The following is a 15,435-nucleotide window of genomic DNA, read 5'->3' on the forward strand; positions in this document are numbered from 1 at the left end:
CCACAGCGAGCACGTTGGTATTCCTGAAGTCTCCTAGAGAAATGGTGCAGAGAAACACCGATCGTGCCACTTCACGCTCTGTGTTTGGGTTGCCAGGTTGTGTGGCCTGAGGCACGTTGCCTTTTGGGGGCAAGATTCAATATCATGAAATCAAGCTTTTCCTGTCACTGCTGCACTTGCCACAAAGAGAGCCCACTGGGTTATCGTCTGGGCCCCCTCCCTCTTCTCACCCCTCGGACTATCCCATCACTGAGGCCCCCAGCTTGGGAGTTGCTAGGTAACCAGAACCAGCTGTTGGTCCTAAGCCCGTTTAGCCCGTTTTGGCTCGGCGTCAACTGCGGAGTAGTTTTCTCTAAAAGCTCGCTGTGAACTCAGCGACCGCCGCTGTGGCCCTGACATCATCGTGCCATGGAAAAATCGTCCTCACTTCCTTTTGTTTTTACAGTTGTATTGTTCCATTGATGCGGGGCCGATGTAGGAGCATCCACATAGTATCCCACCAGTTTGAGCATTTCATCACCTTTTAAACTATGAGGAAGGAAATGGGAAATGGAGGGAAAGGAATGAGATGGTGAGTGGCGAGGGTTTCCTAGAGAGATTCACCTGTAATATTGAACCAAGTAAAAAAGACATTTTTAAACTGCTGTGTAGCTCCTGTGTGAGATGAGGATACTAAACTGTCTCAGAAGGCTATTAAGAGATATTTGAGATGGCACCGAACAACGTGTTATTATTCAGGAAATCACAACAGAGCAGGTAAGTTAATACCACTCTGCAGTCCCTCAAGTGGACAATTTAGCTTTCAAAATGTGGGATGAACTCACAAACAAACCACAAGTAAATGTATTGGGAGTGCATTAACTTCCAAATGAAACAGTCTTTTTTACCCAGCCGAGGCGTGTTGGAGATCCATGAAACCACAAAACCAGAGCGCACCATCTGTCAGAAAATGGAGCTTTAGAAACGGAGATAATTGATGTTATTAAATAACTATTTAAAGATTGGTTTTCAAACCATAGAGGAGAAATACAGGTTTGAGCCGTTGTTTATTTTCTTTCATTGATTGTTTGCGCTCTATTTAGGAAATGATCCTTCTCCCTCTGAAAAACTCTGACTCACAGCTCCTGGCAGCGAAGCTTTTCTGAGCTGCTTTTCCAAGATCTCTCCTTCCAAACGAGAGAATTAGACACAAGATGGTATTCACAAAGGAGAGGACGTATTTCGATGAGCTTTTTTTCCTCTCAAGCGTTTGAAAAGATGACTTTTCTATTTCTGTTGTCAGAATCCAAAATGGCTTTTTAGTTGGAACATCTGTAATCCATTTGTGGTTTAAACAGTACGCTCTTGCCAGCTCTGCCAAAAGTTTTCATACTTCCTGGAGAATTGTTCAGTTTGTGATTAGCATGGGCTAAAGGATGATATCAGTCTTAGTCCATTCAAGCTTCCCTTGAGGGATACAACAACACATGACCTCCACTGATAAGACTATCTGCTGTCACACCAAACATGGTTTAGATTTACTTAGTCAAGCTGTGGGCTTTGTTTCTTCATGACTTGCTGGCCTGCAAACAATGCTGGCTGTTGTGCTGCAATGATTAATACTTTGGGTACAATAACAGGAAATTGACACAAGCTATTTGCATTTTTATCCGAATGAGTACCAGCCAAAATATCTCAGCGCCTAATGTAAACCATCTTAGTGATGTTGTTTCTACTGCTCATAGTTTACGTAACAGCAAATAGGCACTTTAATATCGACTCCGGTATGCATTTTTCCCTCCCGACTGAAACTGAGTCTGGTATTTTGTCTGGTGTTGGGTGGGACTCTGTGTTTGGACAAGAAGCGTTCTGGCTTTGCTTTCATTTCATAAAGTCCAGGTTCTGGAGCTGGCAGCCGGGCGGGGCGGCTGGCAAGCTGCTGGAGGGAGAAAATAAAAAGATGGATGGAGGGAGGAAGGAAGAGAGAGTTGAATCTAAACAGAGAGAAAGTGGCAGGACACCAGTTAAGTTTAAAAAAAAGAGCCAGATGCAATCATTGCTTCATTCTTTAGCAGCTGGACCTCTGGTCTACAAGTGCTGGCATGAGCGCAGCTGCTGTGTGACGGTGGGGGAGGTGGGAGCCACCCTAGGGTGATTATTGGGATCAGACTCTTGTGTGTTCTCACTTTTTGGCATTATTTGCCAGTTAAGAAATCCAGAACTGAGAAGATGTCTGTTGGGAGTCATTGTTTGGTTTCTTATGATTTCACGATCTCTTGTTGCTAATAACTATTACATGATCTCAACGTAACCCAAATCGTCTTTGCCTAATCTTAAGATAAAAATGTGCCTTAGTTATTCGACTTAAATCAACAGACAAAAAGGTAACCATAGCTAGTTTTCTTACTGCTTTCATTCGACATCTATAGATGAGTGTTGTTACAGTCGTCTGCAGCTGCAATGTAATCCTGTGTGTCTGTGATATTCCCCGATGACCCATAATGTCAGTGAGGTAATCAACCCATAGTTTACGACTGTTCTAACCAAATAAGGCCTTCAGTAGGGCAGTGTGATATTTTAATGATACTAACAGAACTGAAAATGTGTGTGTGGTCAGTTCACAACCATAGTAATTCTGCCAACCAATACAATTATGAGTTATTCACCGCATCCGATGTTTTTGTTTACTCTTGCCATATTGTGATATTCATTGATGTCAATACACCACAAAGCTCAGCTCTGTTTCTGTTTATTTTTCAGAAATATTTATGTTGGTTCCTTTTCAACCAAGATATGCAATGTGTGCTGCTCTCCTGATGGCTTTAATCTTAAACACACATCAACCTTAACTGGTTCTATAACAAAGCACCCAATGGGGTTTTCACACACTAACAAATGAATGACAGGGGGGGATTTCAGAAATACAAAATACACAAGACATAGAAAAAGGTGAATAATCATTTCTTACAGTTTTATTAGAGTGTAAGCAGTCAACACACAATGCTAATAGCGCTCTAAAAGTATTCTTTAAAAAAACCACCTCAAAACAGTTCTCATTAAATCAACGTAAAGTGTTGCTTTTGTTAGTTTTGCATCAGAATCAGAAAACCTTGATTTGTCCCAAAGCGGTGTCATTTTCTATTCTAAAAATAAGAAGTAACTTAAGAAATAAAGAGGCAAGCTATCATTCATTTAAGAAAAGCAAATAAGTTGCTGTTAAACGTGCAACGTGCAAGGTGTTTTCAAATACATCCTCCATCCTGAGCTGTGTGCTGCCAGAACAAGTGGATTATTGAGACATGGTGCACTTATACATACATTATAGAAAAATAATAGCTCTTTGGACGATCAGGCATTTCCTTAAGAAAGTCATCCCATAATGTCGAAGACTCAGCCCTATTTCTAAATAACATTTCCCGCCACCTTGTTGCTGATTCTTTTTTTTTGTATCTTCAAAAGGATGATGGCTCCTCCTCAACCTGACTTGGCAAGAGGAAATGTAGTGTAGTGTGCTTCTGACAGCGTGAGAATAGAGACTAAAGCCCCAAAACTCATTATTAACTGTGATGTGACAGACATTCCCCGGAGGGATGCTGATAAGAGGCCATTACAGAGCCTCAGTCAACAACACCTTTCCAACAGTGTGTGTTTATTTCTTTGTGAATACACATCATGATGGTCCGAGCAGCTGTGGATTTGTTTTTGTCTAAACCTGTCATCATGTATTATAAACATACTGTCATTTTCATTTTTTTTTTCTCTGTCTGAGGGGATTGTTTTACTCTTTTTAATCACTGGCCAGGTATCTGAGTCATTAAGAGCTTCATTAACAGCCTTGTTAGGCGTTAATTATCCACAGATTCATCATGTGTTAAATGCACTGCCACGTTCAGGCTTATTAGGCTCGAGAAAGGCTATTAGCCACTAGGAAATAATTAATCAACAGCAGTTTGACATACTTCCGACAAGTGATGCTGCTTTCTTTTCTTTTTCTATACCAGCGGCTTCTTGTTTATGCGTGTGTGTATCAAGCAAGGGATTCTGAGTTTCGCTGCTTTTTCTATCCTTTCATCTAAGAGTGTGTGTTTTCATGTGTGAACACAACGCGGCGTCTGTTAGATGATAGAAGTATTTGTTGCTCGGTCTGAGCTGTGATACTGAACTCTGCAGGATGGTGATGAGAGGGCACGGAGAGAGCTGCAGACCCACAGGTGTGTTTGGCAAGCCGACCTCTCTCTCTCTCTCGTCTCCTCTCGCTAACACACAACAACACACACACACACACACACACACACACACACACACACACACACACACACACACACACACACACACACACACACACACACCATGAGTGCCTCGGGTGAGAGTGAAGCATGCATTCAGCTTATACTAAGAACGGGAAGATGGAGGTCACTTCCACTATTTATTTTTTATGCGTGTTTCTTCTTTGCTCATCATTCTTCTCTTTTGCCATTTAGGATTTTATGAAGCACTGCTTTTATTATGGGCGCTGCACTATAATAATAATATTGTTAATGACTGTAATGTAGTGTAATATAATAAAAACACTCTCTCTTAATCGCTACATCATTTTGAAAAAAAGGCCAAGGAGGCAGTTATACTACATAGAGAATTGACACCAAACACTAAAAATGGTAATCAGGAAACATAAAAGCAAAGCAATAATAATAAAAATAACTGGAAGAAAAGGTCAGTAATAACTGGCAAAGCATAATTTCATTAAAATAAGTTGCAAGCAGAGATTTGACTTAATAATATTCACTCTGCTGCTTTAAACTGCTCAATGATAGCTGTGAGGAATTATTGCACTTTAAAAGGTTGTGCAACTCGCGAGAGACAGATTTCCAAAGCAATTTTAAAATTGAAAAACACAGCAGCAAAGATATCCTCATTTGTAATGTCTAGCATGGCTGAAGCTGCAGAAACACTACATTTCCCACAATGCAATGTGGGAATAATAGCTTCTTTCATAACAGCCTGTCCTGCCTTCCTAATGCTCACATCTTTTAGAACTTCTGATTCTAGTTTGAATCCTTTCTGTTAAAAAAATGCTGTGACAAGCAATCATGTGTACACTCAGTTGAATAACCTTTTAAAGGTTTTTTGAAAAAGTGATCACTCATCTGTGTCTATAAACCCTGCAAGCAGACAACACACCTGAGATGTGGAGTTTAGGAGAAACTATAATACAAACCCTCATCCCAATTGTCTCACCTCCGAGATGTCTGAATGTGGTTCACCTTCCTCCGCCGTTTGAAACAAATAGAGACAGAAAACAATCATTACAGAAGTTAATCCTGATACAAGTGCAAGTTGGATGTCCTTCTGTCAATGCTGTTATATTAATGACATGCTATACGCTATAAGCTCTCTTTTAAATTAATCCGCTGTTTCTTTCTGATAGGGAAAGCGCAGATGTTCTGTTTTTTCCTTCTGTGTGTTGAGTCACAGCATCGAGCTCTACATAATTTACAGCCTATGTTTTTTCAGCATGCTTTTAGCGCTGGATATTTTCAGATGATATCGCAGCACAGAGATGCAGCTTGCAATGCTGTATGTCAATTCAAGTTTGTAGGTGCATTGAGAACCTTCTCTGAAAAGATCTGTTTTGCTTAAACCTACGTCATACTGACTGGTAAAACATTTGTTATAAATAGCGCAGAACAGCTTTTGTTAAACCGAATTGAGATGTAATTCTTAAAGATGCTATGATTATTAATTATTTTTATTTTTATTTCAGGAAACTCTTAAGCTAAGTTTCCTGAATGTAAGTATTTCTCTTCAAAATTCATGACAAAATAAGCGACTATTTTTTTGAAAAATGACTTGGGGGATATTTTTTTAAATCACACATAATCTTCCGTCGGTACTGTGTGGATTTGGAGTGATCAAATGTAATTGACAGTGGCCTGGCAAAATAAACCGACAAGCCAACACCTGGCATCAAAATTAAAATCAAATGTTTTAAATGAAACGTGCCCATGACAAACCAGTGAGGAACACACACAAAATCTCATGTATACAAATACCTCGGGGAATAGCCAAAGCTTAATTTGGCAGAAATATTTGTGTTCATCTACGATTCTGCAAATACTTTTTTAGGGCTGAAAAGGGAAGCTTCTTCAAACATTGACCATAGTCGATGCAACCTTTTCCCTTAAAAGAAGACGAGCCTACCGGTGCAGAATTGAAGCACAGATGAATTGAGACTCTGCTACATTTACATGCATCTCTTTGTTGTATTTTGTATCACTATAGTAACCTGATTTGCATAAAGTACATATGTTAGCATGTTGTAGTTGTGTAGGTCACAAACACCGTCAATGCTTCCCAAAACTGGAGGAGTTAGAGAGACTCGGAGCGAGGAGGCTTGGATGTCCTCTCCAGCAGCGCAGATGTCACTAAATAAAATATTTCATAATCCTGCCCAATTCCTCTAATCACCATGACAACAGGCAGCAGGGAGCCGGAGAGTGGTGGTGTGTGGACCCCCTCCCTCCTTCCTCCTTTCCTCTTTTTCCTTCTCCCTCTTTTTAGTGGAATTTGGGTCCTCACTGTTCTCCTGGATCTCACACCTAAAGAAAGCATTGATTTTAGAGGGAGTTAGTTTACTGGCTCATCGTGACAATCCATCAGTGACTCTTTCATCAATACTGACACAGTTCTAGCCTCCAGCTGTTATTTGTTTGCCTCTTTTCTACCTGAAGGGCATCACGATGGAGGGGGAGGGGGGCGGGGGGGGGCAAAGATAGAAACCCAAATACTGAAAGGACAAACCTCGAGACGACCTCAAGTTTAAATCTTTCCATTTAATACCTGATGATTTCCTTCAGCGTCAGTGTGTACATGGTGTAAAGTGTGCAGAGACACACACACACTGCCGGCCCCTGAACGATGATAGGATAATGGAGGTGATGACCTCATGGGGTGAAAGGACCTGTTGCCTGGTAACAGGGTGGATAACAGCCAGAGAGGGGTGTATTCATATCACCAGCATTGTGTGTGTGTGAATGAATGTGTGTGTGATATTGCCCAGTGTTGCCAGGTAAGGGAGACGATGATAGTTTTAACACACTTTGGCGTGTGTGTAGTAGTGTGTGTGTGTGTGTGTGTGTGTCACTGATTCAGGCGCGCACAGGTAAGACACACAGTCCCAGGCTGTGTCAACACTTCCTGCTGCGGGATGCTTTTCCTACATTTGACTGTTTCTTCTGCGGCTCGCTGACTGTGTGTGCCACTTATAAATAATTAACTCCCCCCCCCCCCCCTTTCTCTCTTCCCTCCCCTCTGCAGGTATTCGGCCCCAGATTATGAACGGGCCTATGCACCCGCGCCCCCTGGTGGCGCTGCTGGACGGGCGCGACTGCACCGTGGAGATGCCCATCCTCAAAGACCTGGCCACCGTGGCTTTCTGTGACGCCCAGTCCACTCAGGAGATACATGAGAAGGTACAATAATAACTTTCAGGTTGCTACCTTTTTCACCTGTATGTTAGGAAAAGTAAACAACTTCAATTCTTTAAATAACAGGATTTCACCCCTTTTTTATATCTTTACATTAAAACAAACTGTAGCACTGACCTTTTAACCTCTAATAAAAATGAACGTGTTCGGGGATGGTTCATCAAAGTCCTAAATCTTAAGTGTTTGCCATGAATGCTGCTTATTTATAATCTCATTTAAGCAGCATTTGTTTATGCATGTAATTAACTTTAATTAGTTTGTGTTAATTGTATGTTTACTTAACTTAGCTTCAAGCAATCTGTTTCTTTAAGACGTCAAGTATAGAGTAGAGTGGATATATTTAAAATCCTCTCCACTACTTAATAGAGAAGGGGGTAAAATAAAATATGTAATTGCACATCTCTGAAAGAATTCACACAATGATTTGTTAAAGAAATACAATTTAGAAAATGCATAGAATGAAAAAATAAACACAAACTGTATTAAATTATAATGTTAAATGTGTTTAAAGCATAGAGAAACTTGAATACAATTTGAATCAAAAAACATGAAAGTTTTCAGTTTGAGTTACATGCAACACTTCCTTTTGCTGTTCCTCACACAGAGCTCACTTTCCCTCAACACAGGTTACTTGTAGCCAATGTGTGATTTTACTTTACCACGCTTCTTTTAATTTGTCAAACAAAGCAGATGTGCAGTGTTTGTACGTTTTAATAAGCAGTATATGTTTGGAAAATGTCAGACTATGTAATCTATTACTCTGTAGCAACACCATCAGTCTGTGTTCATTTCTGCAGTAACAGTTGTACTGCGGTAGTAGAAGACAGTGTGTGCTGGGAGCAGACACACACACACACACACACACACACACACACACACACACACACACACACACACTGTGATATGTTCATTATATGAACTTTGACTGTGACTCTGGAATGATTTGTCCTCAGTTGAGTGCAGGAGAGTCGTCGTGTTCCTCCTCTGTGATGCTTTAATAATATTTCAGCCCACTGGCTTGTTCCACTCTCCCAGTTCAACTCTAATGGTTTCATCACTGACTGTAATCCCACTGGGTGCTGAAGTGCTGCTTTGTTAAATAAGGAGGAGGAGGAGGCTGGTAATAGTAAGGCAGCATAATTGTTCTGAGCCAGAGTGGGTGAAACATTTGTCTTATTTTACTGCCGATACACTGGAGCCAGTCAGGAGCAATTTTACAATCAAAGCCGCAGGGTCTGTTACACATATAAAGAGAATAGGAAGGGTAACACTTCAAGATGTATTCATTTAGGGAAAATGATTCCTTTCAGCAAATTCTCCAAATATTTGGTGAATTTGATATGCAATGTAAAAGTAGTCAGATTAACTTTTGTGCCAATATAATCATTTATATGTCAAATGCAAGTTTTCTTTTGCATATAACACTTTAGTCCTTCCTTGCCCCCCTAGTACACACACACACACACACACACACACACACACACACACACACACACACACACACACACACACACACACACACACACTCTCTCACACTCTCACTCTCACACACACACACACACAGCAATCTATGTTCAGTAAGATGCACTCGTGGTGAATACATTACAAATACTGAGTACCCATCTGGGAGAAGAGATGTTGGCAGCGTTCCCACAACTATAACTGCACAGCAGAGGGTACAGATGGGGCACCACACACACACACACACACACACACACACACACACACACACACACACACACACACACTTACAGACACATACACGCACATACACACACACAGGCTTGCCAACAACCTCACTGCAAGTTTTAGTAGTGAAGTACTGCTCACACATGAGTATATAAACAGACCCAAGCACACTGCTGTCTTTTTGCATGCACTGCCTGGAAGTGAGCAGATGCAGTGATTAAGGAATCTGTCACTCAACGATTCAAAACTGTAAGCCAGAGTTCAGCTGAAAGAGTGTTGTGGCCCCGGTTGAGTACACCTTAAAAGAAATGTATTACAAGAGCTTTTGGTCTATGAACTAATCCAGTTATGTCCTTGGAAAAGACCCAGAAAATTGTGTTGTTTTTAAAGTGTCGCTGTATCCACTCTTCTTAAGTGCAGCTGTTAAGTTAAATTGCCCAAAAAAATCTCAACCAATGTTTTAAGATGTAATTGTGAAAATGATGGGGATCTCACTCATGCACAAATCACACGATCAATCAAGAGTAGGGAACATTTTGTGATGCATAAATGGCAGTTTTTGTGGCACTTTGGGGCTTTATTTGCTATTTGAAAGTGTAGTGATGGACTGGAGAGCATGAATCAGAGAGAGAGAATTAGAGGGGTTTGGTTGTATGTGTTTTATGTGCTGTGTTTTAAATAACATCTTACTTTTATGAACAATGAGAAAGAGATACATACAATGATGTTTCTGGACTTTCTGTGATTCCCTTCATCCAAAGCAGGCTTCCCCCAATCTGTCCTCAATAGCTAAGGTTTTTAAGAACCATATTAGGTGGAAGGAGATAATAGATGTGTGATAATTTTTTTTTAAAAGCTAATAATGTGAAAAATAGTTTGTCTTTGTTGAAGCTTTTAGGCATAACTTTTATGGTCAATTTAAATATTTTGTGAAGCCGGCTATTGATTAACTTAGCATAATGACTGAAAACATGGGGTAACAGCTAGCCTGGCATTCTTCAAAGCTTAAGAATACCAACACCTGTGAAGCAAACTATTTTATAGCTATTTGTATACCTTCACGCTATGTCAGTACCTCTGAAACCACAAATCAATCCCCATGTTCAAGTATTTCGTTAAAGCTTTAAAAAGATTCCATAACGCTGGTGTAGAATAAGTGTACTGTGAGGCCATGCTCACAGACCTTATGTGCTTTGCATTATTCATGATCCCTTGCTGTAGGTAATAGCCTTGTGCAAAACAATGTAAAGATGCACTGTGGCATGCCAGATGAGTTATTCACACAAAACAAAACCCATTTTCTCACTTTTTTCCACTTCATGTAAACTCTCCGCTTGTGTTCATGTGATTTTTAGTGAATTTTCCAGCATCGTCTCCAGCCAAGCCTGCTGCTGGGCCTGCTTCTCTAAAGTAATGAGATGAATGCATGAAGAGAGCTTTAACCTTGAATTTAGCATCCGGCTCTCACTATAACAAGCTCCAATAAAATGTTGCATGGTAATTCATGGCTATGCTAATCTGGCTCGGTTAGGTTAATTCAGTGAGCGGGTTGTGAATTCTAACGTGTGATTTAGCGGCCCGTGGCGTGCGGCGGCGGCAGCTACTTGCTGATTCTCTCCGGGTTCCTCAGCAGCTGTCCGTCTACTTTATGGTCCTGCCTTGCGTCCACGTCAGCTGTGTTTGTGTACAGTCTGAATGAATGGATTGTGACAAAAGGCAGCTTTGGCGAAAGCACTCATTATAAACACACAGACAAGCACTCGTATTTCAGGGCACACATAAACAATCAATTTGCATTTAGATGAAGAAAAAGGGGACGTAAGGCTGCAGGAAAATGTGTGGTGGTGAATGCTCTTCTATTCAAGTCATACATGCAGGAATTTGAATATAGGGATGATTTAAATAATGACTGATCATAATGTGAATGCAGATTGACTCCTAATGATTGTTGATGATGTAATGAGACAGTGATGATGATGATGATGTCCCTCAGGTGCTGAATGAGGCCGTGGGGGCCATGATGTACCACACCATCACCCTGACCAGAGAGGACCTGGAGAAGTTCAAGTCGCTGCGCATCATCATCCGCATCGGCAGCGGCTACGACAACATCGACATCAAGGCTGCCGGGGACCTGGGTGAGACTGAGAGCAGACACAGAGCAGGAGGATGGGTGTAGAGAGAGAGGGTGTTCAGAAGTATCACAATCACAATCAAGTTTATTGGAATTTGCTCTGGTATCTGCTGGTGCGAATATAAACAATCGGAGAAAAATAAGAAGAAATATATATAATGATAATAAAAAAATAAGTAGTTTTACGAAACAATTTAGCATTAATAAACTGCACTGTAACTTTTATCCATGTATTTTTTCTTTTAATGTTTATTTTATTATCTTTTCTTTTTAATGACTGATTTTAAATGCCATTTTCTTAATGTCTTCCATTTTTGTAAAGCACTTTGAATTGCCTTGTGTTGAAAGGTGCTATATAAATAAACTTGCCTTGCCTAATAAAGGATTCTAAAGACAAGTATTTACACCAAATGTAAACGTAACTATACAAATAACCTTAAAAGCTAAGTCAATTTTTTATTGACTTAGCTTTTAAGGTTATTTGTACACTTAGGACATTGAGTATACAACACTTAGGACAATGAGTGTATATAGCAAACTACAGTGTATTATATTTTAAGGTGGAGAAAATACTGAGAATAAGGAACAATGTAACTGTAGCCAATATGACATAAAACATTTCAGGGTATTTTTTTTGTTCGTTTGTCCGCGGTGAAAGTTTCATAGTATTACAAAAAAGGAATAGTCATCTCTTAACATAATTCTACCTATTTTCCCTCTATTGGAAATGTAACGGAACAAGTTTTTAAAAAAAGAACAATATTTAACAAATGACAGGTGTTGATGGGCTCCAAATAATAATTTAAAATTCGAAAGAGTCCTATAATGTAGATAATTTAGTAAATGTAATGTGCTTTTAACCTTTTATTTGACTATTTCAAGGTTTTCTTCCCTTGTGAAATGGAGGTAGCACAACTATCAACACCTGGAATAATATAACAATACCATTTTTAGACTGAGGGATGAAAAAAAGTTGTTAAAAAATGTTTAAAACTAAGGGTTTTTCAGAAGTAATCCTATACTGAGAATATTGAAGAAGTTGGGGTCATATCTGTCAATATGGCTTATTCATTCACTCCTGCATGATAATAAAAAAAATAATTAATTAACAAAATAATGCATTATGGATAAGAACAGTGCACTTTTGGATGGGGGCCAAAGCAAACTCTGCTTGCTATTGACTTAACATAAATAACATGTGTAACAGGAATGATTGCATACTGTAAACAGAATATGTAATGGCGCTGTTTGTAAATGCAGAGCAGATGCTCCAACTGATATGAAACTCTCACTCTGATTCCCTTTTGGCCCCTTCGGCATATGTTTGTATGAGAGCAGGATTTAGTGTGATGTCCTAATTATCGTCGTTTGTGGTAATTCATCTTTGTGCGCTGACGTGCATGTTTTGAGAAATGTTCTTTTCATGGCCATAATTAGCAATTGTAATTATCCTCTTCAGTTTCATACACAGTGCATTTTTATTTTGTAGAGGGTCATAAAGAAATCATTTTCCTGTCAATGACTTTGTGAACTAAAAAACGACTAGATTATGCCCTCTTGAAAACAGCTTCTGTACTTAGAATCAACTATTCAATCTGTAGAGCAGTTAAGTTACTAGTCATTTTCATCCCTTTATCTTCATTGCTTCTCTTTTCCAGGCATTGCGGTGTGTAATATCCCCTCAGCGGCGGTAGAAGAGACAGCAGACTCAACACTTTGTCACATCCTCAACCTGTACCGGCGGAACACCTGGCTGTACCAGGCTCTCCGGGAGGGCACGCGGGTCCAGAGCGTGGAGCAGATCAGGGAGGTGGCGTCGGGGGCGGCGAGGATCAGAGGAGAGACGCTCGGCCTCATCGGATTTGGTGAGCTTCTTTTTAGATTTTTTTTGTTTAGGTATCGTCAGCTATGTTGCTACTTCTATAGCCAACAGATTTTTTTTTAACCATTTTTAAATGTGTCTTAATTGAACTGGCAGGGTTCCTACGGTCATTACAAACCTGGAAAAGTCATGGAAATTCAAAATGCAAATTCCAGGCCCTGGAAAAGTTATGGAAAACAATATTTTTCCCAAGGTTTTGAAAAAGTTATGGAAATGTAACTAAAGTTTCATCAAATATAATTTATATTTTATCTAATTGCCGAAATAGTCATACTATAATGATAATAAATACTGTATCGTATAGTAATGAAACGTAAAATGGCATTTAACTGTCGAGGTGTTTTGCTGGTGAGAGATTTTAGTTGCTTGAGCCTGTAGAAGCTAAGTATGTTTTAGATAGGCACAACATGTTTCATATGCAGACCTTATTTTCCTGTTCCATGTTAAAATAAACAATTTTCAGTGGTACCGCTGAGAAAGAGTAATTTTTTTGGTCATGGAAAATTAGGTAAAGGTCATGGAGAAGTCATGGAAAAGTCATTGAAAATCATTGGTGAAAGACTGTATGAACCCTGAACTGGCTTAATCACATTGCAAGGTGAAATGTGAATTTGTTGTTCTAAAGTTGTCAGATTGTTTACCCGGTGTACTTGTTTTTTTGACTAGGGCTGCACATAAATGTTGTTTTTAATACAGACTAATGTTATGTAATTTTCATAGCTCTTAGTCTGTTAAATGCCATAAAAAGTGAATTTGAATTTCTAACTTTGTGAAGCAAGACTTAATTACAAGGCTGACGTCATGTTGAGCAGGTACACACTCATGTTTAACATGGTAAAACCCAATTAGCGTAGTGGCTCAGGATGCTAACATTTGCTAATAAGCATTTAACACAAAACACAGGAAAATGGTGTTAGCATTATGTGTATTTAGTCATAAACAAAGTATAGAAAAATGTTAATGTGTTTCTGATGATGAATGTTTTAAACTACTGAGTACTTGGCATCTTTGCTCACACGTTTTTTTTAATAAAAAACCCGATTTGTTGTGATTGTCAAATATCTCAATAAATAATTCTGTTTAGAGATTCATTAATACTGAAATAATTCTGCAACCAGTTCCAGGCTTTCATAATAAAATAAGCTTCAGCAGCTGATTATTATTATGATCAAATGATTTAGATGTTTTAAATACTGCACCCCCCCCACCCCACATTAGATTCATTTCTGCCATGGCCATTACTGTACTTTTTTGTAGGATATTGAAGCCAGTGCAGGACTCTGATATAATCAATCTAAAATAATTAGTATTAAAATGTTTAGAACATCTGAATTGTCTCTGAATCCGTGCTTCCTTTCCTTCTGGTGCCTCCATCAGGTCGCTCGGGCCAGGCGGTGGCGATCCGGGCGAAGGCGTTCGGCTTCAACGTGATCTTCTACGACCCGTACATCCAGGACGGGCTGGAGCGCTCGCTGGGCGTTCAGCGGGTCTACACGCTGCAGGACCTGCTCTACCAGAGCGACTGCGTGTCCCTGCACTGCAACCTGAACGAACACAACCACCACCTCATCAACGACTTCACCATCAAACAGGTAAGGGTGCTGAACAAGCTGAACAAATACAATTGTTTATCTCTCTGACATGAAGTGATGGAAGAAAGGAAACTGTGGCGGCTCAATTTCCAGTCCAGTAAGCTTGGCTATAAGCTGTGACGCGTTTTCAATGAGAAAGTCCATACTGAAGTAAGATAGTTTGACGATATTTAATAAACAAAATCAAAACACAGGGACTATATAACTATCGGGACAAAAACGGTCAACAGAAAAAATGACAGCACAAGCTCACCCTCTGTCATCCGCACTCGACATGAAACAGGTGCCCTATATACACAAACCACACCCATGTGACAATTACCGGAAGTTCTCAATAAACAAATAAAAGTGACGTAAACGAATAATAATAATAATAATAAACTCAGGCTAAGTAGCATTTGGTACCTACAGAAACTGAACATCGTCTAAGAAACTGACAGAACCTGCAACTTATTAAAAGCGTATAAACCTCAAATGGCAGAAGCTCTTTTCATTCCCCTCCATAGCAAGCTGCACATTCTCCTCACTCGGCTAATGATTCCCGGGGATCGGTAGCACGGCTTTAACCCAGCGGACTTGAAGAAGACTTGGCCTGCCACTAGCATTCCCCGGCTGCCAGCGCTCCTCTGTCCAATTATAGGCTGTTTAAACAACCTTTTAATGAGTGGTAAG

At 39.9% G+C, this 15,435-nt stretch overlaps 1 protein-coding gene across 7 annotated transcripts in view; it reads left to right on the plus strand.

The window, feature by feature from the left end:
- ctbp2a (C-terminal binding protein 2a) overlaps positions 1 to 15,435 on the plus strand; it is a 65,708-nt gene that overhangs the window by 42,747 nt on the left and 7,526 nt on the right. For all 7 annotated transcript variants that reach the window (XM_034152337.1, XM_034152336.1, XM_034152343.1 and 4 more), the window contains 4 exons: positions 7,297 to 7,451; positions 11,149 to 11,293; positions 12,948 to 13,154; positions 14,549 to 14,763. In XM_034152337.1, coding sequence (XP_034008228.1) covers positions 7,297 to 7,451; positions 11,149 to 11,293; positions 12,948 to 13,154; positions 14,549 to 14,763 — 722 coding nt within the window. The remainder of the gene's footprint in view (positions 1 to 7,296; positions 7,452 to 11,148; positions 11,294 to 12,947; positions 13,155 to 14,548; positions 14,764 to 15,435) is intronic.

Source organism: Trematomus bernacchii, unplaced genomic scaffold (assembly GCF_902827165.1).
Source record: "Trematomus bernacchii unplaced genomic scaffold, fTreBer1.1, whole genome shotgun sequence".
Lineage (NCBI taxonomy): Eukaryota > Metazoa > Chordata > Actinopteri > Perciformes > Nototheniidae > Trematomus > Trematomus bernacchii.